This window comes from Micropterus dolomieu, linkage group LG23 (genome assembly GCF_021292245.1).
Source record: "Micropterus dolomieu isolate WLL.071019.BEF.003 ecotype Adirondacks linkage group LG23, ASM2129224v1, whole genome shotgun sequence".
NCBI classification, from domain to species: Eukaryota; Metazoa; Chordata; class Actinopteri; order Centrarchiformes; family Centrarchidae; genus Micropterus; species Micropterus dolomieu.
The window spans coordinates 12,143,922-12,170,454 of record NC_060172.1 but is presented as its reverse complement, the minus strand read 5'-3'; the positions used below and the strand labels follow the sequence as shown (position 1 = coordinate 12,170,454).

The 26,533-nt window shown below is 37.7% G+C and overlaps 3 protein-coding genes across 4 annotated transcripts in view; all 3 read right to left on the bottom strand.

Annotated features, from left to right (window-relative positions):
• The window catches only part of slc37a2 (solute carrier family 37 member 2), a 16,776-nt gene extending 7,028 nt beyond the window's left edge, over positions 1–9,748 (bottom strand). Inside the window, exons 1-9 of the mRNA XM_046040853.1 lie at positions 9,162–9,748; positions 6,719–6,800; positions 5,548–5,638; positions 5,122–5,200; positions 4,898–5,033; positions 2,873–2,949; positions 1,488–1,654; positions 1,131–1,168; positions 892–1,047 (exon numbers count right to left, since the gene is read on the bottom strand). Coding sequence (XP_045896809.1) covers positions 892–1,047; positions 1,131–1,168; positions 1,488–1,654; positions 2,873–2,949; positions 4,898–5,033; positions 5,122–5,200; positions 5,548–5,638; positions 6,719–6,800; positions 9,162–9,220 — 885 coding nt within the window. The 5' untranslated portion in view covers positions 9,221–9,748. The remainder of the gene's footprint in view (positions 1–891; positions 1,048–1,130; positions 1,169–1,487; positions 1,655–2,872; positions 2,950–4,897; positions 5,034–5,121; positions 5,201–5,547; positions 5,639–6,718; positions 6,801–9,161) is intronic.
• Positions 9,749–11,800: 2,052 nt separating this feature from the next.
• Positions 11,801–19,629, bottom strand: ccdc15 (coiled-coil domain containing 15). Its single transcript, XM_046038790.1, has 10 exons — positions 19,203–19,629; positions 17,897–18,046; positions 17,321–17,449; positions 16,565–16,681; positions 16,284–16,460; positions 14,194–14,304; positions 14,001–14,104; positions 13,523–13,717; positions 12,474–12,622; positions 11,801–12,375 (listed from the first exon to the last, which is right to left on the bottom strand). Exons 1-10 carry the CDS (start codon positions 19,374–19,376, stop codon positions 12,326–12,328), a joined length of 1,356 nt encoding a protein of 451 aa, XP_045894746.1. The 5' UTR covers positions 19,377–19,629; the 3' UTR covers positions 11,801–12,325.
• A 1,715-nt stretch (positions 19,630–21,344) lies between these two features.
• The window catches only part of psmg1 (proteasome (prosome, macropain) assembly chaperone 1), a 12,612-nt gene continuing 7,423 nt past the window's right edge, over positions 21,345–26,533 (bottom strand). The window contains exons 4-7 of one of the 2 annotated variants that reach the window (XM_046041120.1): positions 25,385–25,447; positions 24,339–24,537; positions 22,977–23,107; positions 21,345–21,875 (exon numbers count right to left, since the gene is read on the bottom strand). In XM_046041120.1, the coding sequence (XP_045897076.1) occupies positions 21,798–21,875; positions 22,977–23,107; positions 24,339–24,537; positions 25,385–25,447 (471 nt within the window). In that variant the 3' untranslated portion in view covers positions 21,345–21,797. The remainder of the gene's footprint in view (positions 21,876–22,976; positions 23,108–24,338; positions 24,538–25,384; positions 25,448–26,533) is intronic. The other variant, XM_046041119.1, reaches the window with a different exon arrangement.

The following is a 26,533-nucleotide window of genomic DNA, read 5'->3' as shown; positions in this document are numbered from 1 at the left end:
TGTGTGTGTGTGTGTGTGTTAATTATATTTTATTTTTTAACCAATATCTCATGCTTGTTTTGTGTAAGTTGTGTATGTTTTGTAACTGTAATTGATTTCATCTGGTATGAATAAAGTACATAACTACACACCCACCAAAACAAAATACCCCCCATGAAATGAAGTGAATTAAAATGCTATAATGTGATTATCAGTCTACACCTGAATATGACTGATTGGGCTGTTGGTCTCTACTACCAAATGTGTGTGATTGATCAATCAATCACTGTCACTTAATGAGCTGAATCAGACAGATCCTCACATCTTATCTCATGATCAGGATGGTCTCCTATTGTCCTATTAGGAGAAGCACAGGTGTTACTAATAACAGTAATAATGATTCTGTTCTATTCAAGTGTCCAATAAAGCTATGACAGTGTGGCATAGATCCAGCATGCACAACACCAGAACCCTGAAACTGAAGCAGCTAAATGGACTTTCATTAATTAATTAATTAATTTCATTTTCATTAATCTTATTATTTACACTTGTGCTTATCCTACTGTGAAAAGGCCTAAATGTGTGTGGCCTTTGTTGTGTGATGTCGCACGTCTGCTCTTTTTCTCTAAAGATTACTTATATATTTAATAAAAGTGTTAGATGTTCTGCATAAAAGCTACCATGTGTGTATTTATATGTGATTATAGCATCTTTTAAAATAGTTATCATTGCATTCGTTTCTGATACCACCAACATGTAGGTGCCAAAGTAAGGATTTGAAAAAAATCCTACACATAATGGCTCTATATTTTGTTTAACTGTACAAATTCTATATATATATTATATTATATATATTTCACCTTCAAAACAAATGTGACATTTCAATGGTTAAAAACTGTTGTTTCCACTCACAGGTATACTGAGAGCCCCACAGAAGCTGATGGCCTCTGTGGCTTCGGTGGTCTCAACAACCTCCGTAGACTCAGAGGCGATGGCACCGTTGACACTTATTTCACCGTCTGACAAGTTCTCCAGGAGAGGCTCTGTCTCTTCGCTTTTCTGATCACTCTGACACACAAAAACGTGTGCATGAGTTCAAGCAATGTCATTACGGATAAATAAACAAGATGAATGTTTCTGTTTTAACTCACATGGTGCTGAGGAGGAGTGCAGTTGACGTCTTCAGGTTCTAAATAGGAGAGAGGAAAAGATGGAACTCAGAAAGGTTCTTCGACAGCAAGTGAGAACTTAAAAGCAATATTCAGGTTTGATAAGAAATTTAATATTAAAGACAACAAGATACAACATGTTAATATGACTCATTTACTATTTGTATTATAAATACACCCCAAAGACAGAGTTAGTAGTCGGGGAACAGTAGCCAAATACGTCAGTCTGGGTTGTCAATGCCACTGGGCCAGACAGAGCTAAAGTTAGCTCAAAACCTGTCTAATGCCTATGTGTAAGAGTGTAGTGTGTGTGGGTTTATCTGCCGGACAGAAACTCACTCTCAACCAGGAAGAAGAAGCACAGGATCCCAGTGGAGGCGATGATGATTCCAGGGACGATGAAGGACATCCCCCACGCTGAGGAGACGAAGACTCCAGCGATGAGGGAGCCCAAGATGTTTCCCACTGAGGTGTGGGAGTTCCACACACCCATGATGAAACCACGCCTGATGATCAAAACACAAGAGCAAGCCTTAGATGTATTTCTTCAAAGATATGTTTTTGAGTCATGTTAAGGGAGTAGTTTAACATTTTGGGCTTTCTTTCTGATCCGTGCCAGTCAGGATATTATTAGCCTAGCTTAGCATGAACACTAGAGGCAGGGGGAAACAGCTTGCCTGGCTCTGTCCAAAGTTAAAAAATATACCAACCAAAACCCATAAGCCTCACTAATAAACACGAGGTGCCTCATTTGTTTAATGTGTACGCAAAGAGAAATGTTAAAACTACAATTTCTTACAGCACATAACTCCAGCACGTGAGCTGACCACTTCCCAGCTACAGCAGTTGTAATGTGAAAAAAGGAACGACTCCTTTAACATTAACCCCTTGATGCCTGAATTTATCTACAATTATATAAGAAAATGTATTATTTTTGTTTTCATTTGCTTTCAAGCTCATGCTTCATTAAGTGGAGATTGTTAATTTGGCTATTGAACATAAAATAGATATAAATTGAGGTATGATGTAGGTATGATGCAAATTAGTGGCACAAACACAAAGACAATAGGCACAAACTAGAAACAAGTGTTTGCAAAAGGTTCCTAGGTACTTAGAGAATATGCATAAATAGGCATTGGGGGAATAAACAGGCTATCTCGGCTGCAGTCTGAATGAAAGCGTTGGCTTTAAGGGGTTAACTGATTAACTATTTAAACCTTAAAGATGCACGTGAAAACAAATGAAAATGATTGTGACTAACTTTAGAATGTATCTCAGAACATAAAATGTGTACTTTTACATCAAGAAAATAGATTTTAAAGTAATAAGGTCACATGTAAACATCAGAATGTAAACATGATTCCCTGTGAAAACCTAATTCCTCTGAGTAGCCTGGTTTCTTTTGTGCAGGTCAACATAATCCATGGGTGTAGACCAGGAAAGGGTAAAACTCATTCCCGTCAGATGGCCGTGTGACTCTGAGTGATGTGCTTGTGATTCTACTTTGTAAAGAACCAGTTTGATCAGTTTTTGAGCTTCCACACATATTTAAGGGGCAGTTTAGGTTTATAATATGGATTTGAGGCTGGTGGTGTGAGACAAATCAAAGCCTGGATTCACTGTGTCCTGCAAAATGTGACAAATGTACATGTGTGAGTCAGCCAGTCTTCTAATACTGCATAATCAGCAGGACTGCGCCCCAGGGCACATCGCGCAATACTTACTTCCCCTTTCCAAACCAGTTGCCGACACAAGCTACCACCGCTGGCCAGCCGGTTGTCTGCATCAGCCCGTTCATGACCTGCAGAGAAAGGCAACAAATCAACAAGTTCACTTACTGCATCAAAGCCTCTTAACACAGGTACAACACTACAAACTCAACATAAAAGGTGAATGAGAGGAGCCCAGTGAGCAGTGATTCTTCACATTCCCACACCAAGCCCAGACACGCTCCTGCAGTCATATGATGCAGCTATGAGTCATGTGATTTGTGTGCGTTAAGCCTAACTAAGCCACCGTGAGATCTCTAAAGTTATACAGGGAAGGGATGATAAATAAGGTCCGTACTGACCCACAGAGATCACACCTGTAATGGGGTAAAAGGGTTGTTAATCACTACAATAAATAAGTGATTTATTGATGGCTCTTCAGTCTTGTTACTTCTAACATGAGTAATTCTTTTAATTATAGCTTACCTAAGGCTGTAAAGGTTGTGTAATTTGACTACAGGGGAGGGTCACGTGATGGTGTCAAGCTCATCTGACACCTCAGAGCTACAGTTGTTGTTCAGATTAATTCAAGTTGTTGAATTAATCATCAACAACTTTGATAATCAATTGATCATTTTAGTCATGTATTAAGAAAAAACATCAAACATTCTCTGGTTTCAGCTTCGCAAACATGATGATTTGCAGCTTTTCACTGTTTTATATCATTTAAAAATTGCATATAAATATTATATAAACATCTTTGGGTTTACAGACATCATCTTGGGCTCTGGGGAATTATGATGGGCATTTTACACTATTTTCTGACATTTTAGATGCTAAATAAGTAAATAGGAAAAAATTGGCTGTAGCCTTAAAACACAGCAATGGAAAGTAGCAAAGTGTCTGTGGTTTCTGAGTTACACGACTAAAATCTGATTGTGTAGGGTGAGAGATCTGAGCTTAAAGTCAAAGCAGCAATACATATTGAGTTATGGGTGTTGTTAGGACTGGTCCAAAGGGCGTTTTTTAAAAACTGAAGTGAAACAAAACTTGACCGTGCATAAACACAGGGACAAACATTCATTTCCTACAGAGTCAAGTGACCAACGAAACGTGGCTACTGCATGTTGATATGGATAAACGCTCTGTGGTGAGTCAGCGATAAACAGCTCATCTGATCTCTGTGCTTCCCTCTTTCTCCCCTGATTTTGATGTTTGCAGTAGTTCTGCCTGCCAAAATGAGAGGTTGTTCATAGCCATTCAAAGCTTCCTAATTCTAGGTACAATTCATTTCAAAATGTAAACAAAAGGGTTGTACCACAACAGAAAGTCCAACAGAATGCTTCCTCTATTTCAGAGACTGAAATAAGATATGTACCCAAACAGAAATGTAAAAACGCAGAGACATGACAGTACCAAAAAAGCTGTACTCAGTTACTGTGTCCAGCTGTTTTTCACACAGAACTTCTTCCACCAGCAACAAATTGTTTTTTAATTTCTGTTTTTGTACACCTTAAACAAACAAGATACAAGTAAGTTTTAGAGGAGATGTATTTTTCTCTTTGGACAGAGCCAGCTGTTTCCCCCCCTGCTTCTAGTCTTAATGATCTTCTAGTCATGAAAGAAAGTGCCCACAATAATCCCTTTAGTGTTTTCTGATACTGATTAAGGTTTACATCAGCAATGTTTGTAATTTATATGGTACCAAAAATTATAGATTGGGTCTTAAACCAAACCACCATGAGAATAAAAGCACTGGTTTTGAGTTATTTCCTCTTTATCCCAACTACTGCTCCACAATTAGCACTTGCGAGCTAATTCTGCTAAATTCTCTGAAGGATTAGAAAAAACAAAATAGTGACAATTTTGCTATTTGTAGGTCCCTACTAGTAATACAAAGAACATTACCGCTCTTATATCTAAATGATACATACCACAGTCATATTGCTCACAACCAGAACAGACAAGTCATCAACAAGTTGCCTCCTGTGTTTAAAACCAGTCGGGGAACAAAATAACTGTGTGGTGTTGTGTCTTCACCTGGATGAAGGCGTAGTACCCTAGGGAGTGGATGTTCCAGTAGAAGCCGAGGCCAAACAGACATGTGAACAATCCACTCATCACCATGCCAAAGCTCAGGTAGTACCGCAGAGGCAGGCGCTCTCCAAATATCCCACTGTGAACACAAGATTATGACTCAATATAACACACACACTCAAAAAACAAAAAGATAACACGGCCTGCCAGCAGCAGCACATACAAACCTGATAAACATGCCGATGGCATAGGCAACCAGGAAGGAGTTATCCAAGACCCCAAACAGTGTCTGATAGTTGTCTTGGTCTAGAGAGATGGCAAAGATCAAACTGTCAGCTTTCTCCATATCACCATCTATAATGTTGGTGTTTCTCCCTCTAATAAACAAGTAGGAGTTGTGCAGCGTCAAGGATGTGAGCCCTCGACTGCTTCCCACCCCCAGAATTGTGAAGTTGGATACCAATTCTAATAACTGGAAATGAAAATATAAGGTAACCTACATGTAGTGAAGATGTATGTATTCTGATTACCAAAAAACTTCTCAAAAATAAGATAACCTCTCATATAAGAATATATCTATATATTTTGCCCAGCCCTAATCATCAGAGGAGAGTCAGAGTTGACGTATAGATGGCAACAAGTAAGGGACTTACCAAAGGGCGACCAGTCACACCAAGTAGCATTATTGGTTATGTTAAGGTCTGTTGGTTGAATGACTGTAGAACAGTTTCTGTGCAGCTGACTCTGAGTATCAGAAAGAAAAACACAGAAAGAAGAGTGTGAAACGACACAGCTAAAACTCTCACAGACACACTAGAGTACAATATTAGAACGGCTACAAACAAATAAGGTAAAGTGCTAAATTCAGTTGGTCAGTGGTTAATGTTTCAATATTGGTGTTATCATTCAGAAGTTGCAGGAACTTGAGTGCAGACTACTGAACATCTTTTTTGCAATGTACTAATCATATTTTGTTGCCTTTCATAATATTATGTCCACAAACTGTAGCCTTAAAAGACAATACAGTACTTACCTATAAACAATTACATGCTTTATCAGCATCTAAAGAAAGAGCATGAATAATGTGCAGGAGTCGTCTGATATTATCTGTAGCATGTCTATTTTTGAAAAAAACAAACCAGTTTGATCACTGAGGACAAGACGAGAAACATACGGGTCAAGAGCATTCGCCTTTAGCTTTTGTAGACCATTTATGGGGGATTGGTGCTTTTTTTAGCAGTAAAGAACTCTTGTCCACCTGCTCTGATGTATCTGGTGAGCGTTTAGGTAATTTTACATGGGACAGAAAATCGTCAAGCATAGCTGCATCTGGCTTATTAAAGATTTTAATCAAATTATTCAAAGCAATTCTTTACTCTTGCTTCAGATAACAAATGCCTTGGATGGGCACTATTAAGATAAATATTTTGTCTAGCTCTGAATAAGAGATCCAGGCAGTGTTTTCATCCACTTATTTAACTCCTTTCTCATCCTCTTGTGTTCTTTATTGAGGGGAAGACCTGCACATACGCTCAAATTCTATTGAAGCTAACTGGGACTAAGGCCTTTCTTGATCCTGTACTTTATTTAAAGTTAGTTACTCTTTTGTTAACTGAGGTGAAAACAGCCAAGTGCCTCAGTTTTACTTAGCTAAAACAAAGGAAGAGCAACATAAACTTAAGATAGTGATTATTTTCTTTTTCATGATTTCCAAACTCATATAAAGGAGCTCCAGAGGATTTGAATAATGGCGCACACATGTCAAGTTCCTGCAATAACCCTGCAAAAACTGTAGATAAAAAGCAAATCAATTGTCCCAGTCACCTTAACAATGCTGATGGGTTTCCGTGAGAGGTGATAGGCCGTGTAGAAGAGGAAGGTGAGCAAAAGAATGAAACTGCGATACCTGCAAAAGAGAGCTTAATATCACGATGTGGTGGAAAACAGAAAGAAATAAGGGCAAACTTGGCAATCTATTTTACTTGACTTTGCTTAATGATCTTAAAAAAAGATGTGACTTTGCTGTCAAAAAACAAGACCCTTTACGTAATAGAACTCTTTCCACTGACGTCAGTAACATGAATAATCGCAGACATCAACATAAACAAGCTGCTATCAGCATGTCATGGACCAACTTTGTTCATACTGGGTGGCATCAGAAGATTATTATAAATATAACATAATTTTAAGGTGGAACATGTGTGTAAGAACATCTTTCTCATGATAATAACCTCTATTATCAATTATAAATTATTATTTATAAACTGATAAAATATTAGAAACCTATTGAGTTTTTACTTATTTCATAAATACAGTTTCTGCGGCCACAATGGGACATGATAATTGAACCACCTCAATATAAAATAGTCAATACAGAAACACCAGTAAATTTGGCTTCAAAATTCATCATCACTTGTAATACATGCACTTATACCCATACAATTCTGAGCATTTCCTTTTTATTACTACTTTATACTTCTACTCCACTACATTTTAGAGGGATATGTTGTACTTTTTACTCCACTACGCTCACAGTAATAGTTAATTAACAAATCAAGACTTTATTTAAAACAACAAGCTTATAAAACACAACACACATTGTTAAAGATTAAACTAGTGGTCCTTACAGAACAGTCTTGTTGCGGCTGCTTGTCACATTTCTGATGTCTAAAAGTGCTTTCAGTTCCACCAAAGAAACATTTTCCCTCTAAACATCTTAGATGGTTTCATTTAAGTATCAACTGAAGGCCCAAAATGGTCAAATTATCAATTATTTCACACAAAAAAAGCAAAGATTGGGGGTGGACTCTTTCCTAACCCATTAATTGACCCCTCACATTTATCTTGTGACCTTTTGGAGGGGCCCACCCCCTAGGTTGGGAATCACAGGACTAGGCTAAACTATCAAACTGTATATAAAGTGGTTAATACAAACTCCACCTCTGCCATCTCCAGGGTAAAATGTTACATACACATTGAGGCATCAGTATTAACCTTGTGACAATGTCATAATTAATAATATTTCCGCCATATCAGTATTTGGTACTTATGTAAAGGATTTGAGTACTTCTACCAGCAATTTCTGACACTGTCAGCAAAAACTGAACATTGCAAACTTCACAAAGATGGGATTTACTGCAGGTCTGTTGTATTAGATTATACAGGTGTAGATACAGGTGCAGGTGTATTATACAGGTAAGATCAAGTGTCATGACTTTACATTTCTGTAGCTCTTCATTGTGTTTTTTATCACATGCACTAGAAACATATGTTGAGAGTTTCAATTAACAAACCATTCATCACTCTGTTGAAGTGTTTAAAGTATTTTGCAACAGACAGACTGCTGGAAATACTACTGAACGGATGTCAACTGTGTAAATGTGTAAGATAAGAACATTTAGTTTGGGTGCTGATTAAAAAAAAAACATGATTTTTTGTTATTTCACATTAAATCATTCCCATCACTAGTGCGGAAACAATGAGTCGACTAATCGACTGGTCAATGAGAGAACATAATTTTAACTATTTCAATAATTAATTTACCTTCAAGGTCATTTTCAAGAAAAAACTGCATTTGATGGTTTTAGCTTCTCAAATATCTGGATTTATTATACAGTAAATTTAAAGTCTTTGCATTTTGGACTGTCTAAAAACAAAAGCAATTTGAAGGCATCCTCTTGAGCTCTGGGAAATTAGACTGGGCATTTCATGGTTTTCTGATTATTTTTTTTTTTTAAACCCAACAATTGATAGTGAAATTGAGAAAATGATCTGCAGATAATTAAAATAATTCTTAGTTGCAGCCATAATTAGATTATAACATAATGATGAGTGATTACTAAACTGCAAAGTAATGTAGTGTTCCCTAGTGAAGTGAAACTAGAAACTGAGATTTTATTAAAATAAGAGTTCCCCTTGCCGAATTCCTTAAATGCTGGATTTGTGGACGACCATATCGATTCGATAAAGGTCAAATCTGAATCGATATGGATGAAAGCTCTGAATTGCCACTTTTTTTTAAAATGCAGTTCGTCGTGTCTGTAGATTCTATGAAAACAATAAGTCAATGAATTTGTAACAGATGGTATGATGTGGTACTTGTGTAACAAACACGCTGGGTTTACCATCCCCATTTCAAATTCACATAATGTGTGTTTATCGACCTGGTTGAGCTAATCATTTACAGCATGGAGATAAGTAAGTGCCATTAAACTGGCTGATTTGGAAGTGTTGAGAACAATAGGAATGGACGATAATGGAAACTCACCAACTATCTCGAGAAAAGGACGTGATCAGTCTTATGCCAGGAGCCACGGACGACTTCATTTTCGATGAAAACGTTGTCAGACTTTACACAGAAACAGTCACAGCTTGGTCCCAGACATGTCCTCGAAGTACTGATATATCAACACACTGCTCGACCGGTTGTAACGTAATCTAACTTACTGTAAGGTGAGATTGCTTATTAAGGTGTAACGACAGTAGGATAGCCGGAGGTTGAAAACAAACGCTTAATTGTTTTGTACTAACGTCACCTAAAGAAAACGGACCTTTTTGGCATGTAAATAAAGCCACTGGTTCACAGGAGACGTTAGCTGCTGGATGAATAAAGCAGCAACCACGCAGCTTCGTGGTGGGAGTCCGACATCCAGCGGCTTTCCATACTGTGCGGCTGAGTTTATATGGACCGGTCCGGAGAGCCAGCCTACCTCTGTGCAGCTGTAGTAACGTTTCACGTACAGGTTCAAAAAAAATGCCGTCCGTTATTAATATAAAACCATAATTATTGTTAGCCTGAATGTGTTATTCCATTAACATTTTCCAGTCGGCGTCTCTCAGCGACAACGTGATCCTATCTCTGACGTCACGGCAAACAGGAAATAAGTCACAGGAACAGCTGACCATCCAGAGTGGTTCCCAAAAGGGGGGTCGGGACCCTTTCTAAGGGGTCGTAACAGGACTATGAAGGGTCGCAGGATGATTAACTTGATCGGAAATACGGAAAACACGTTCTACTTGTGATTTTTTGTGGTTTACCTCTAATGTTAACGTTTTCTTGTGCAAAAAGTATATATATTTGTTAAAGTATTATGAGTAAAACGTGCATAAAGTATAAAACGTAAACGTAGGATGAGCCCCATCAGCTTCAATTCAATTTTATTTATATAGCGCCAAATATAAACAAAAATAAAGTTTGTAATGGTCCAATAATATAACGCTGACGTTGATGCATTAACATTTAGGTGGATCAAAATGATTGATTAAATGATAATTTTGATTAATTAAGTCTATGCAACATTATATCTTATAATAATTTACTCCTGCATCCTTCCAGACTGCTCATTGCACTATTGTCTTGATCTGTCTATATTGTTTTTGTTTTAGGGTGTGTGTGTATATATATGTGTTCATTATAATGTAGTCTGATTCTTTATTGTATGAGTAAGCACATCGTGAGCAATGTACGATCCAGTCAAATTCCTCCTATGTGTTCATATATCTGGCAAATAAAGCTGAATCTGATTCTAAATGTTCATGTATACACTCATTTGCTAGTTGATTGGGTACACCTAGCTACAACTAAAGGAGTGTTACACACCAGTCCTGCAATAAATACAACCTTCATGACGGTAATATTATTTTTGTTTATACTACTGGTTCAACTTGACTATTTGGGAGGCTGCAGTTTATGTTGCTGTTAAACTGTGCTGTATTATTCAGAGAGGTCTATCTGTTATTTAGCCTCAGTATAACAATACAATTTAACAGCAGCTAGGTGTATCTAACCTGGCAACTGAGTGTTTTATGTATGTGAAATCCTAAATCTGAAAAGTAGCTAATAACTATAGCTGTGAAATAAACGTAGTGGAGTAAAAAACTACACTATTAGACATTAGACACAATATTAGACATGGATTTTAAGCCAATTTACTACAACTGATGTACACAATACTGCAGTATTGTGCCCTCTACAGTGTTTTTGAATGTTTTTTTTATGTTACAGTCTTTAGGTTTTTGTGTTAGGTAATTTCATCTGCACATTTAGATTTGTTATAAATGTGTTATTGCAGTGGTAAGTACACAGTGTCAATTGCATTTATGTACAAAGCAGAGTTGATGTTCACTATGATGGGTTAACCCAGCTCAGTAAAGTAACATTTAATCATATAGATGACAGAACTGAGTTTATTTAATTTTTTAAACACCGCCCTGAAGAACTTTGAAACAAAAGCTCATTCTCAAGTTTACGCATCTACTGACTTCCTTGATGCTTTACTACTTATATAAGCTGACTCCATTTATTACATGCAGAGTGTATGTTGTGTACATGTCTTATCAATAAATATAAAAAGTAAATTCCTGTGAGGTTGTATAAACAAAATGTAGACTGAGAATAGACATCTCAGAACCACATCTGTTTCTGGTGAAACATTAATCTGTTGCCAATCTGATGGTGTTATCAACAGCAGCAGCCAAAATATAAAGTAGTAAAACAAAACACATTTAATATAAATACACAAAAATTTAAAATATAAAAAGAATTTAAATTTGGTAAATATAGCTTCATCTGTAAATCATTCTGCATTCATCTACAAATTCATGACTGATTCTCAGAGTATCTGTTGTCCACACAGCTTGTTATACTGTATGAAAAGCTTCTCCTTCAGTTCATTAAACCCCTGCAGTAATATGAAGGCAACAGGACAGATGTACTCATAAATCTGCAACGTCTGACTTCCGATGTTTAATTAAGATTACGCACAGCTCTCCACTGTGTTTATCTTCATTAAATCATATGCAGACGACACCAGGTTGTTACAGAATAACCACACACACCTCAATAGACAGAAGCTATAACTCGGCATTGTGCGTCACAGCCTCTTTTCCAATTAAAAACAAAATCAATTAATCAGCAGTCATGTTTTATTCTTGAAATGAATTACAAAGCAAACACTGCTGTATCACATTTTAAGACACATGTGACCATTTACAATGTGAAATACAGTAGAATGAATGAAATAGCACCAGATTGATGCGATCATATAAACTGCTTCACCAAGCAATTTTTTTATTATTCATTTGGACTTTAGGATACATCATCTTGGAAAGATCAATGCCTGGACAAAATGTGCGCAAATCCATCAAGTAGAAATATTTCACAGCATAAATTAAAACTTCGACCTGCTGGTAACGCAAGATGAAGTCATTTGGATTCATCATGTAAAAAACAAGAATGCCTGCACAAAATGTCAAGGTAATCCATAAAATATTAGGTGAAATATTTTAGTCGGGAGTCTAAACACGTACTGGACCTATCTCTGTACTACACATAAAGAGATAAAACTGACTCTGGGTTACACTGTTTTTCCCCAAAATGTTGGACTGTTCCTTTAAACAGACAGCAAGAAGCCTGCAGTTCATCAGCTTCCTTTACTGTAAATCCAAACTCAACATTGTTGAATGCAATGCCTTGGCATACGCTGTGGAAGAGACAAATGTTAACGTCATGTCAACAGCACTGTTATTGTTTCCATGTATAGTTCCACTAAAGCTCAGTGACGGTGTGTGCAGGGAGTACCTTTGGGATTGTTGTGGAACACACAGTTGTTAGCACAGGTGTCAGGATGGGAGTCCCAGAAAGAGGACGCGCAGCAGCAGAGAGGAGGGAGCTCCAGCTTCTCCTGAGATAGTCGCTCCTTCATCTGAGCTCTCAGAGCTTCAATGAACCTGCAGACTCACAACCCTTCTGTTTATCAAACGTTCAGATTTACAAATTTACTTTTCTTTCCCAAAGATGCATATATTATTCTCTGGAGTGATTTCACAAAAAAAAAATACTGATTATGAGCATTAATAGTTGACTGCAACTGGCCCAGGCATTTTGTGCTGTAATATTACAGGGATAGTTACTGTGTGGCCAATATGTTTTACCCAGTTTTTGGTTGTACACAAGCTCAACACACCTGTTTAAACTCTTTTTCACTATCTGACTGGTCAGGAAAAATCCCTGCACTCAGGTGGTGACACACGTTACCATGGCTACCAAAATAATTGGCATAAATGTAGTTATCCATCTCTTATATAGATCAGGAGATCACTTTCAGCTCACAATTAACAGCACTGGTAGTTAAGATTTTGAAATCATTTAAAAACCACACATCTCCTGTCACACAGTGCTGTGGTGGTTCTGTTTTGCTTTCACGCCACAAAAAACAAATATCGCACCAGAGTCCGCTTAGAAGCAGACCCACCTTTTTTGGAGAGTCTCAGCACAGTTGTGTAGTACAAAGTTAAAAGAGTAATCCTTGATTTAGCATTGCACTCACACTATAAAATTGTCAGACTCACTTTGGATGTTTGAGGCAGCAGTATCAGTCTTTTTTATTGCACACATTCTTCTTCCTGGCGCTTACATTACCCACAATGCAACTCCACCACTGACAGTTTGGTCAGAGATTCAGGTGTGTTATGCTAGTAGCAGCTAATGTAGCCACCAGACAATAACCTCAAGCAGAGATGAGGAGTGACGACTTGTTTCGCCATAATGCAGTAGTATTTCCAAAGACCTGTCACCAGACTTTGATGTGTTCCCCTTTAAGTTTTGGCAAATGAATCTACATTAATTACCTTGAAGCTTCTTTCCCTTTCTCTTCTTTTTTCCTCCTCTGCAGCTCCATGGCTCCCTCTTCCTCCTCAAGCTTCAGTCGCTCCAGAATCAGCAGCTCTCGCTCCTCCAGCTTCTGTCTGGCCTCTGCGAGCTGCCGAACTCTCTCCAACTTTCTCTCTTCCTCCAGACGAAGCGTTTCTTTCTCTGCTTTGATCCTTCAGTGAAGACATGGACACTTGAGAGCAGATTTTCACTGAGACCAAACATGTTATTTGCCATACACAGTATTGAGTATTGAGTCATATTTTGGTAAATCAGTGAAATATATTGACGTTTTGATATTTTTGTCTGGTGAATACTTATCAGCACTAACCAATGACTACAACTTTTCAAGCTACTCATCTTAATAAAACATTTAGTAGCCATCTAATGACTACTTATACACACATTCACACAAATAAGAGGAAGTGGTGCATGAGAATACTGCAGCCTCGTCACCTTGCAGTCCTCTTCAGGTGTTTCCTGTGCTGTTTGTTGTCCTTCACTTGCTCTCGCTCTATGTTCATGTACAGACGGCGGTGCATCAGGAACTGAAACTGACGCTGCAGAGAGAGAGACATGTTATCTGTAAGATCTAATCTGACAGGGTTCAAACAAGTACAGCCAAAACTTCATGCACATGTCGGTCTACCTGTCTTTTCAGTTCTTCTTGGTCAGTCAGAGGCCACAGGACCTGTGGGTTGGACTGGAAACCAGGATCAGGCTGTGATTTATCAGAATCCCACAACACAGTCCCACTCATCTGAAACATATACACAGTCAGAACTGAGTCAGTACACCAAGAAAATAGGATTTGATTGATCATCCGCTGAAATCAGTAGGAACCCAGCTGCCAACAGTGCTAATTTAAATTGATAACAAAATATTCTTTGTAGATCTTCAGGCTCGCCACTTTATTTTTCTCGTTTGTCAACAAATCCCATTAAAAAAAACGATTCTACTAACAACTATGGTCTGTGTGTTCAAAGCCTAATATGGTGTATTCCTCTGTGCCATAGATTTCCACTGTTGTACAAAAACAATTAAAACACATCAGTGAATCCACATTGCTACACTCGGTGACCTGTTTATTAAATGAAACTACATTATTTTGAGCTGCTTTTAAACATTTACATCTTCAGTTGGAGCCAATAGATTGGAGAGCTAGTGCCACAGACAGGGTAGGGAAGTTGGAAAGACTAATACATTGTTGGTTTTGGTCTTGTCATGGGATTTATTTACAACAATAAAAATATAGAATATAAGCGGCCTTGTACTTTATCTCATTCAAATGCTTCAGCTGTAGTTTATGGGGTGGTAAATATTAGGATTACAGCCATAGATGGGGTTTAAATCTGCTAATACTTGCAAAGTAGGCAGGATCTACCGCAGGTCGAGCTGCAGCAACTGCTAACTGACTACTAACATAAAACAGAAATAGAACTGGTTGCATAAGTATTCACCCTCTTCCTACTATGACACACCTAAAATCATCACTGGTGGAGCCAATTGATTTCTTTGTTGGTTCCACCAGTTGCATAAATTGCATAATATGTTGACTGGAGATCAAGTTTAACTTAAACTTAACTGTAAGCTCAACTGTATCCGAAAGGAATAAATCTGGTTAGTACATTACCTTTAAAAACTACAGAAACATTGTTAACGGATCAGCATCACTATTAGGATGTAGAAAAACAAAGCCAAGTATAAACAGCACTGTGTATTGTTGTTGTTCCTTGTTAGTAGCCTACACATGTTGTGAATGACCAGGTGAAGTGTTTAAGGTTAATGACAATGAAGTCATAGTCATCAGTCATGTGGTGTCAAGTGAAATATCACAACTGGTCCTGTAAACTGTGAAATAATTACACTGTCTGCTGTTCAAAGGGCTATCTCATGGTCATAAAGTATGAACTATTTGGGTTGACTATGAGTTATGAGAGCCACCTAAAGACAGATTTTAAGACGTTTTAGGTTTTGTGATGCTGGACTGTCTCATTTGGAATGATGGAAATCCATCTTCACAAGTTGCATCCTTTGGAGGATCCTGCCCCTGACCTCGGACATAGCTACTCTTAATAACTCACATAAATCTGGTCTGTCTGGGCTTTTATGGTCTGCTGAAACCAAAGTTAATTATTTGCCTCTACTAAATGCTTTGTTTGGCATAAATGAACACCACACAAGCAGAAATACAGCACTCCAACCATAGAGCTTTTAACTTTAACTCCTTAACTCTTGTCAGACTTTACATCTACTATCACATCACAAAAAATAAACACCACATTAGTCAAGCTTTGTCTGCACTACACAAAATATCTGATTTAAACTGGTGCTACAATTGAAAAGTTACTGAGGAATAACCTCGTCAAATGTCTGAATATCAAACTTAAAAATATCTATATCTCACTGTTACTTAACTCGTGTTTGTTTACATTTTGGCAAATCTGTTTTAAGTCATGATGCATTACTTACTAGCAGTTTCTGTTAAATCTGAAGTTATCATGAGAGCCTTTTTGTGTGATTTCTAAGCCAATTTATGAATGTTTCCTTGACACCACTACCAATGGAAAGAGTGAGTACAGTATGAAGTTAGTATTATTATTAGTTGCATCTCTACTTGAAACATCCCTCTGAACCCGTAGCTGATATGGCCATAGAAACAACGGTTTACAGGATATTGGTCTTGGATATTATGTCTCCACATTAAGCATCCTAGATAAGTTTACTAATAAAACTCACACATGCTGAACCATGATGAAAGGTGCCACTGCTGCACCATGGGTATTCATTAACCTTCTGCTGAACAAGGGGACATTCGTGTCGACTGGTGAAGAGATGATCATCTCCCTCTTCCTCAACGTCCTCCTCCTCTTCTTCCACTTCCTGCTCTGCTCTCAGCACGTGAGATTCAGCTTTCTGTTGGGAGCAGATGAAAATATTTTTTATTACAACCTGGATGTGCACAGTTATAGGAAAATGTTTTTAAAAAAGAGGAACAAGTGTGAGACACAGGCACTCACATGTCTGCTCGGAGAGATGTTCCATTTGCCTCCGGGGAGGTCTGACATCATTTCCCCATGCGGGATCATTCGACAGGCAGCTAGTCTGAGTCTGACCTGCCTCATGCCTTCACTAGACTGGAAAACCATAGAAATAAATAATCCTCCAGATTAATCACTGTCACATTATTCTATCACTCACACGAGGAAACAATGCAATCATTATGACTGCCAAAAACAAACACACAATGCGAGATTCACACTATGTCCTGAAGAAAATAGGACCACATAGGGCTGACTATACAGAAGTTAGAAGTTTGTCTGGGTCCCTGAGCAGACTTTGATCATCCATAGTAAACATAAGAGCCTGACAAACCCTCGTTTTCTGAGGCAGATTGAGGCCAATATTTATTCAAAAGATTTTTTGACATCCTCACATAAAATAATGAAACATTTTAAAAGGATTTCTTAAATTTGGCTGTTAAACAACTGTGACCAAGAGATATGTACTGAGGGAGACATTCTACGGTTTTACACTCATTGGTGCTCTCTAATGGATAAACTATAACAGATAAACTGTTTCTGAATTATGGAGAAGGTTCCGGCTGCAGCTTGTACAGAGTCAACGCAAAGAAGATTTTTCATATTGTCTGCTTACCACTGATGTATTATTACAACTCTTATTCTTTTATTGCAGTAAAACATGAGATTCCTTTGCTAAAACTTCAATTATGTAATCATGCTCTGGGGTGGAAGTGCTATATACTACCGTCTCACCTCCTGAGGGCTCCTCTCCATCACCCTCTGTTGTACAGCACCTCCCGCAGACATCAGTTTATCACCAGCAGACACATGTTGGGTCCAGACTTGATACTGCTGTTGCAGGATTTTCCTATCAGGTTTCATCTGGACATAAACAGTGTTATAATGAGGACGTCAATCAGGCAGAGACATCAGCAGTGTGGGCAACCAAATAGTACCGAAACAATTAGTCGATTAATTGATTAGTACATCAATCCACAGAAAAATTTAACAATAATTTTCAATGTGAAAATTGCTCTTTTTTCTGTTTCACACCTTTATGAACTGAATATCTTTAAGTTTTAGACTGTTGGATAAAGGAATTTAAAAGACATGAGAAATTAGTGGAATTTTCACTCTTTTCTACCACTTTACAGACTAAATGTTTAATTGATTAATTGAAAACAAAATAAGATATTCAACATTGAACATACTCGAATGTGCATTAAAACAAAGTCATTAAGAGCTCATTTTACCCAAAACAGCTGTCTCCCCTGATTGATTTATATGTGTTCTCATTAATACTGTCAGTCAAAATAATGTTATCTTTACCACTGAGTCTGCCTGAGGCTGCTGTCTCTTCTTGCTGACTTGAACTTGCTGTGCCACACGATGACGTACTTCATCTTGAAATTGTCGAAGGCTCTCTTCAGTCTCCCTCCTCTTTTCTGCCTGGATCTTTTCAGTTTGTAAAGCAAGAGCCTATACCAAGACACAGGAAGATTTCAAATTGGGCTTTTGAAAATTGTTTTTTTAATAATTTTTTATATAGTTTTTGGACCAAACAAATAATTGAGGAAGTAATAAACAGATAAATCAATAATCAAAATGACTGTTGTTGGTGTTTTATAAAATTTTTATTATAAGAGGTAAAATTAAGTTAGACCTTGGTGGGGTCTAATTGACCTCAAACATAAACAAAATCACTATGTAAGATAACTATTTTAGTGCAAGGAATGCAGTACAGCAATGCCAAACTAGGTTTGAGGTCATTTAAAAAGTGTCACCATTACACAGTCTGTCCACCAGAGTGCACTGACAAGTTTATTATGAATCTTAGTTACAATTCTTAAAAAAAAAACACAACAAAAATCTATCTACATTGTACACATTACAAATATAGCTCTCCAGTTACTTGGTGGGGGGCGATTACAATGTTATCTGGCCCTAAAAAGAGAATTCACACTCACAAATTACCTGAGCACAATATAATGTCCTAAACTAAGAAAACGTTGACTACATACAGACTCTGTGAACACAGCCTGGCCATAGAAAAGGGTCACTTCAGAAAGAGCTGGCTACCTGGAGAGGAGAGACTCTGAGGATAGGTAGACAGTTTCTCACCTCATGTCCTAAACTCTAAAACATTTTCTGATTTCCAATCTAAATCAGACACACAGAAACTCCCCTACTTACTGGGAGAAATGCCCAAATGCCAAATCCTTACAGCTAAATTTTTTTTCCCTCATATCACGAAAAAACCAGTGGAAACAAATAATTGTTGTTGTTTTTATAAAATGACCGTAATATTATCACAATTATTATAAATAGCTATTATAATAACTGTTATTATTAGAGAATGTGCTACTTCATGTCAAAAAGACATTTTTATTGTTTACATGTGACTTTCGGGTTTGGCAACATTAGTGTACCTAAACATTCATGCCAATAAAGCATATTGAATTGAATTCAAAACCCCAGCTCAACAAAACACAGGGTTGATAAACGTTAAACTCTGCTAAACTCATCACTTCCTAAAACCTGCAGGTTGTCTCACCAGTAATAACTGTCTCCCAACAGCTTGGCAACAGCCAAGTTAGCTTTGGTCATTAGCGTTACAGTTAAAGACCAAACTCACACACGGGTGCTCCGAGAAGTCTTGTCCGCCTTCCACCCAGGCTCCCACCGCCACCACCGCCTGGTTCCTCTCGGCCAGCACCTTGTTGGCTCTGGAGGCTGGGAGCTCCGTGGTCCGGCTGGCTGAAGCTTTACACCTGTCGTGTCTCGCAGGTTTAATCCGGCTGGTGCTCATTGGTAACGTTAGCCGGGCTAATTAAAGGTGATGCTAACTCACTGCTAAAAATACCTTCTCGGTAGTCAGTTGGCGACGTTAACGTTATACGTTACGTAACGTTAAAGCGGTTTCGTTGATTGTATTATTCAAGATATTTGTCCACCACAAGGAAAACAAAGGAGAGCAAAGCAAACACACCCGTAACATCTGTTAAAGCACAATAAACTACCGACAGATCTGTTTGAGTTTCGCTCACTTAATCTTCTTTTACTTCCTGGCGTTTCGCAAACTGCTCACTGGCGCATTACTGCCCCATCTGGACAGGAGGCGACATTGTGAAAATTAATTTTGCCAAAACACGCAGAAAAGGAGGGAGGTAAAACAGTGTTGGGGGGTTAAAATATGTACTTATGACTTAAATATTTTACTTTAATGTCTTTGTTGTTTGTTACGGTCTGCTTTGTTTTTTGTTTATAGTTATGTCCTGTTCTATTATTAATTTGTTGGTCTATGTACTTTAGTTTTGGCTGAAGATCTTTGTAAGCCACAAATTCAAGATTCAATAAAGAAGGAAAAAATAAAAATTGGGGAGTAACTTAGTTACACTATTTAATTACAAAATGTATTTAACTATAAGCCATTACAGTTCACGATTACACTGGAGGCTACATCTGAATATTTTCTGTAAAAAGCTGGGCTATATGCTGAATAATATTCATTTTGTTGCTTTACATGTTTTCATGTACATAATGTCTTCCTTTGCCATTGCCAGCTGTTTAGTAACATTTGATCCTATTCTGATGCTTTTGGTTTGTTCTCATATATAAATTTGGGTGTGGTACTGATTGACATTGGATAATACACATCTTTGGTGTGAGACCCAGTTCGATTCTCTCTGTGACACATCCACACCAATGTGTCCCTGAATAAGACACCTAACCCCTTGTTGCTCCAGAGGCGTGTGACCTCTGAGGTATATATAGCATTAGTAAGTCGCTTTAGATAAAAGCCTCATCTTTGTAAACGTAATGAATGATTGATAAATTAATGTAAATGAGTTTGCACCACCACCCGCCTGATAATTAAAATGCCTCTCAAGCTGTCTTTAGAAAATGGTTAACAGTTGAAAACATTCATTAGAAATTTAGAAAAGTAATTCATTTAGTTTACTTTAAAATAGTTACACTACAATTACATTTTAAATAGGGTAACCTATTACATTTCCAAAGTAACCTTCCCAACACTGGATCAATATCAACTAATCCATCCTCACATACAAAAAAAAGTTTAAAAAATGTATTTTTATTAAATTAATAATTAAATATAGCTCAGAAAAGCAGGAGGCTTCAATAATCGCATTCACACCAGCTCTTCTCATAACAAGCTGCAGGCAGTTTAATGAGCAAAGAGCATAGACTGTATAAAAGAGGCAGAATCAAGTTCAGACATATGGTCTATTTTATTTCTCTTTTAATAAAATAGATCTTTGTTTTTCTTTTTCTTCTAATTTTGGTAGTCTTTATCATGTCTGGTCTGAAGGCTGAAAGATAGCTAAAACCCTCAGAGTCAGCTGAACAGGCTCAGACAAATTGTTCTTTTCTCTCAGGCTCTGACCTGTTTCTGCAAACTCTTCAAAGTCACACTGCATCGTTTCAGCTTTATTGTCCTACTCTGGATTCATTGCTGCACAGCTGACTGGAGATCAGTGGGAGCATGAACACATACTAAAAGATGCATGTATACTGATAAAAGGCTTTCTATTCTTATGCTAACCAGAGGCAGGATCTTCTGAATGTGGGTCATTCTAAAAAGCTTAAGAGATTATAGTTATAGTGATACTCAATGACATATTTAGATCTTTTTTTAGTACAAGATTAAGAGACTGAGATGCCATTAATATTGCAAGCATTCAGTCATAAATCATAAGTTCAATATTTTCACCTGCTAGTGGCGCTAAATAAAAAAATCAAGGGATCGTCAACATTGATACAATTCACCCTGCAGAAACTGCATCTTTTACTCGGGAATCAGGGGGATAACAACACAAAATTATTTTCAAGTTACAAAATCTGGGGCATAAATGTTTTTACCTTGTTGAACTCTTTTCACATGAACCCTTTTAGAATCTCCGCCTGTGTCTCCTTCCTTAACTCACCTGACAATGTGATAACCTGTAATTCTACGTAGTGAAAAGATGGGAGCGGTTTACAGTGGTATTTATGATGCATGCACACTGTAGCTCCCTCATATGATTGCTTCAGAAATTGGAACAGCAAATTGGTACATGCAAATTCTAATTCCCATCTCTTTGTTACTACAATATAAATTAAGTATATCATTCAACTACTTTCATTCAAATAAAGTCTTTCTTTACTTAATTTCTTTATTTAAAAAAATGACAGTATTTTACCACAGGAAAATAAAATGAAATGTCTATTTTCAGATATAAAGATTGCTCTGAATGTTGGTGGTTGTGACAAACTTGCGAAGAACGTCTGTGCTCGGAGACGGGTCCAGCTGAGGAGACAAACAGAAAAGCAAGAGATTAAAATGTTCAAAATGAGGAGAGCAGGGAAACACTTTATCTTGTTCACTTTCCTGTGAGTGACATTCAAATGTTGGTTGACAGCTAATATTAAATTTGCGTTTAAACAGCCTCCTCGCTGACATTGACTGATACATGAGACAAAGTAACTGCAATGTCCAGGCAGAAAAGCAAGTGATTCATCATACATTAGTTTTTGTGAAGTCTACAGATAAGAGCAACACCGTTACATATGAAATCTTCCTCACCCTGATCCCTCGCTTTTTAAGAGGCCACTCGCAACTCGTATGGTACCAGGTAATATAAAGTAATGAGGGGAAGTTAAGGAGAGCTAATGCGTGGGTCGAGCCTTTATTGTCATTGTCAACAACGTTGCGTGACTCACAGTTGGAGCACATAGAAAACATAGAAACTTAAACTTAACTTAAAAAAATATCTGGTTCTTTAAGTCAAAAGTTACAAGCCAGTGCACATTAACAACTTCAGGGGAGAAGTTTAACTACGACTCTCATGATACATTGAGGCCAGAAACATCCAATCACATAGCTTAAAATTCTGTAACATTATATTGTTGAGAAAACTAAAAAACACCAACTGCAGCCTAAAGTAATTTACATAAGAATTCAGCAACTATGGTGCCATATTCTGTTAACAGATTCAACAGCTATGGGGTTTTAAATTCGCCACAGCTCTTATTTGCGCCTGTAACTGTGTGTCTCTCCATGACAATGGCGGCTAAGGCTCATTGAAGTATTTACAGACATCTCGTATACCAAAATGACAGACAAAACCTGATTTCACAGACAAATTGACATAATGAAAACCGGTGGTCATAACATAAGCCTATATGATCGTTACATTATCTGTGTTTCTGTTTAGTAACATTGGGGATATCTTTTAATGGTAATACAGAAAAGGTTATCGCACTCCTCCAACTCTTTTCCCATCAGCAGATAAAACCTGCAGTAACATCATCGACCGGAAGTGCAGCTTTAAGTGCAACTCAGGTTCTTCTTTCTGACCACTCAGACCTTTCAAAAGCCCCATAAGATATAAAAATAAAAGCAGCTCACCTGTATGGACTTGCCAAGCTTGGTTAGTGCAGGCTTGTAGGTCTCCATGGTGACAGAGTCAGGGCCTATGACATCACTGTAACACTGGTAAACAACTGTAGCGATGCGATGGACCTCGCAGTGGTTCAGCACTGATGAAACAGCACAAAGAAGAAGGAGGATATCAAATGACTACATCTTTATCCTGATGATACATCTGTTTGTTTGGACTTTCAGTGTCTTGAAGTGCACCAACACCCGAATGACCGAATCAGGATGCAAGACTGTGTGCACTCCAGTGAGTGGAGAGGAGCCTAATGGCACTACATTTCATTCAGTCGGCAGAGGCTTTTGTCCAAAGCGACTCACAGTTTATCACCCCACACACACACACATCACAAGTAATTTGCAGTTCTTGCTCAAGGACACGGTTAAAGGTGGGTTTATATTCAGGGCTAACAGGAGTCCCCTATATCATGCTTTATTATCTTTACTTCCAGGTAACATTATTTCGCTGAGTCCCATTACTGTTGTTTTTTTGGTGGTCATTTTGTGGTGAAAACATCATAAAGTCATTTTGAGCTTAACTGAAAAGGATCCAGAGCTGTGAAGCAGTATGTCCTGTCAGTCTGCAAAGCTAACGTATGCTTAAGCAGCTACAGAGCAGAGCTGTCAACAGTTGTCAGTCTGATATCAAACACTGTCAGAGGAGAGTTACCACACATTTGTCAATATTACCATAACTGACCGACTATCCAGCCATTCTCAATGAATATAATGTTTTTCATTAGGTATGTTTACTTAGAATTTGAATTTTACCACCTCATACTTGGCACAAACTTAGTACAAATGTATGTTGTTTAATTAATATTTTCTAGACCACAAATACAATTGCATATATTGCAACTTTACATTTAACAAGTGTCGTCTTACTGCTCAACTCAATTTAAAATAAAGACATTAGCTAGAACCAGCAGGATTACAATTTACCGGCGCACAAAACACAGAGATGTCTCTTTAAACTTTAAGGAATGGTGGACCCGGAGCACAGAGTTTCAAGAGAGGTGGTTGTTTTTTCTTTTTGAAGGGTTTAATGTAAATGCTTCCCCTCTCATCTGCAAGAAGTAAGCTGCCTTTCTCAAAATCTCAAGAGGCACTACTATATTATTATTATTGTCATTATTATCATTATTATTATTATAATCATCATCATCAAGTATGAAAGACATAGGAAAGAAGGAAAGCTGAGTTGTGCAGCTTTGAAGCGTCTTTGGTTTCTTTGTGTGTGTTTGTAAATCTGAGATACGATAAGAGAAAAACCTGGACCCCAGATTCTGTGAGTGTGAGACACTTGAAATAGAGAAACACTTCCAATAGCACTACCTGCAGCAGGAAGTCCAGTAACTATGTTGGGTTGCTCCAGTGGCTGGCAGACAGCCCGACCTCTGAAAGCACCGGTGTGGAGAGAGCGCAGGAAGGGAGCGGAGCCTCCCGACAGATAGTCTGCTGCCTTGTACTCAGCCACAGAGCTATCTGACAGCACTGTCACATTCAGCTCTCTGTGCTGCAGACAGTCAAAAACCTAGAAGAGACAGGGAAACACACAGTCAACTCAGCACAACATCACCTTTACCGTGTTGATCACCCTGAAAAACCCCTGCATGTTTGACTTTTACCATTGTAATGTAACTCTGTGGTAAACAATGTTTGAAGTGAGTCAGAGGACAAATAACTACTGTACATTCAGTCGCCACATTTCTGATACTAGGTAGGATAGCCCTTTGCCCCAAGAACTAGCCTCAGTCTTAGTAGCCTTGATATTGATTACATATAAGGTGCTGGAAACATTTCTTTAAGATTCTGCTCCATATTGACATGATATGATCTCCAGTCCCACCACAGGGGCTCTGTTGGACTGATATCTGGCCATTCTGCTCTGACCTCTCTCAATGACAAATCATTTTCACCCACAGAAGTGCCGATGGGTGTTTTTCGTTTTTCCCACCATTCTCTGTTCACTCTGGAGACTGTTCTCTCTTGTTCAGCCATGGCATCTCAATCCACTGTCAGAATGACTTAAATCACATTTCTTCCACATTATGAACCAACAACTGAATCTCTTTATCGTGTCTACATGTTTTTATGCACTAAGTTGCTGATTTGATATTTGCATCATGGATACAGGTGTACCTAATCAAGCGGCCACAGTGTTCAGATATATATATATATATATAATATAAAATCTTACATGAATTTGTTTTTTAGGATAATTATGTACAGGGCATTAATTCTATGTATTTTATAATTGTGTTGTGTGCTCCTTCTTTATCCAATAGACTTTGAGCTGATATAATCCAATAAAGTCTTCCTGTTGTACATGGTTTCAAATCAGTTTGCCATCTGTTGTTTATATAGTTTAATCAAAGTACCTTTTCTGTCCACTGGAAAAGCTGGTCTTCTGCAATGTAGCAAGTCACTTGGCATATCAAAACCTTCAGGGAAAGAATGAATGGGATATTTTATGGAAAATAAGTGGATTAAAGACACACTTATATTTGTCTGAAACATATACATGTAACTCAAAAACAGGGAGGACTGATAATATTGATGGATGACAAATTAAAAGGAAAACCCCAGCACATTCTTTTCCTGACCAGGAAATCCTATCTTTAAGAGCGACGTAAACAGGTGGAGGTTTCTTTCAAATGAGGCAGTGTAAAGAGAGGGGTAGTGTTTTGGTGAAAATTGGGTCTAGTTGCACTGAGGATAGACATCTATAAATGGTTCTTTCAACACAGATAAACTTAGTACTTGGGAGGAAACACACCTCAACAGAGCTGCACAATTAATCGAAATATTATCAGAATCGCAATATGGCAAGTGCAATATCCAAATTAAACAACAAAACAACATCAGTGATGTAGTGCTGCAGAGATGCCCTGGCCCATAGTAGGTTAGTTTCAGTGAAATTTAAAAATTGATAATTTCCACTAAACGTGAACAATTTCACAAATCATACTACCTGTCAAAAATAGTTGCAATTTTTTTTTTACCATATCGAGCAGCACAACATCACAGCTATGGACTAATCTTAAAAACTGAAATAAACAGTTTTCATTGAACACAAAAATCAGTTGAATGTTTTGTGGGCAAGACTTTTTCCATACTAGGGCTGCAAACAAAACTTATTTTCCATTATCGATTAATGAGCAGATTATTTTCTACATGTTTGCTCTATGTAACATCACTTTGAAAAATACCCATCACAATATCCCAGGACATCTTATTTAGTCCAGCTAACAGTCCAAAATACAAAGACAAAGAAAAGCAGAGAATTCTCACATATGAGACCTCAACCATCAAATGTGTGGCATTTTTGCTTGACTTAAAACAATTAATTGATTATCATAGTAGTTGCTAATTAATTGTCTTTAATTCGTCAAAGTGATAAATCAAATAGACAAATCACTGCAACTCTACACCATATATACTCTAACCCCAACCTGGGGACCTCTGTTGTCTTTCTCTCCCCCTTCATTTTTAGTCACCTCTCTACTGTCCACTGTCAAAAATGCCCC

Bases quoted from the DNA above. Each gene is read 5' to 3' on its own strand.
- ccdc15 (XM_046038790.1), bottom strand. From the start codon at position 19,376: ATGAGCACCAGCCGGATTAAACCTGCGAGACACGACAGGTGTAAAGCT. The intron at 17,450-17,896 runs GTAAAGATAACA...GTTTATGTCCAG, and splicing joins AGCCTCAGGCAGACTCAGTG to ATGAAACCTGATAGGAAAAT. The intron at 16,682-17,320 runs GTGAGACGGTAG...ATGGTTTTCCAG, and splicing joins TGGAGAGGAGCCCTCAGGAG to TCTAGTGAAGGCATGAGGCA.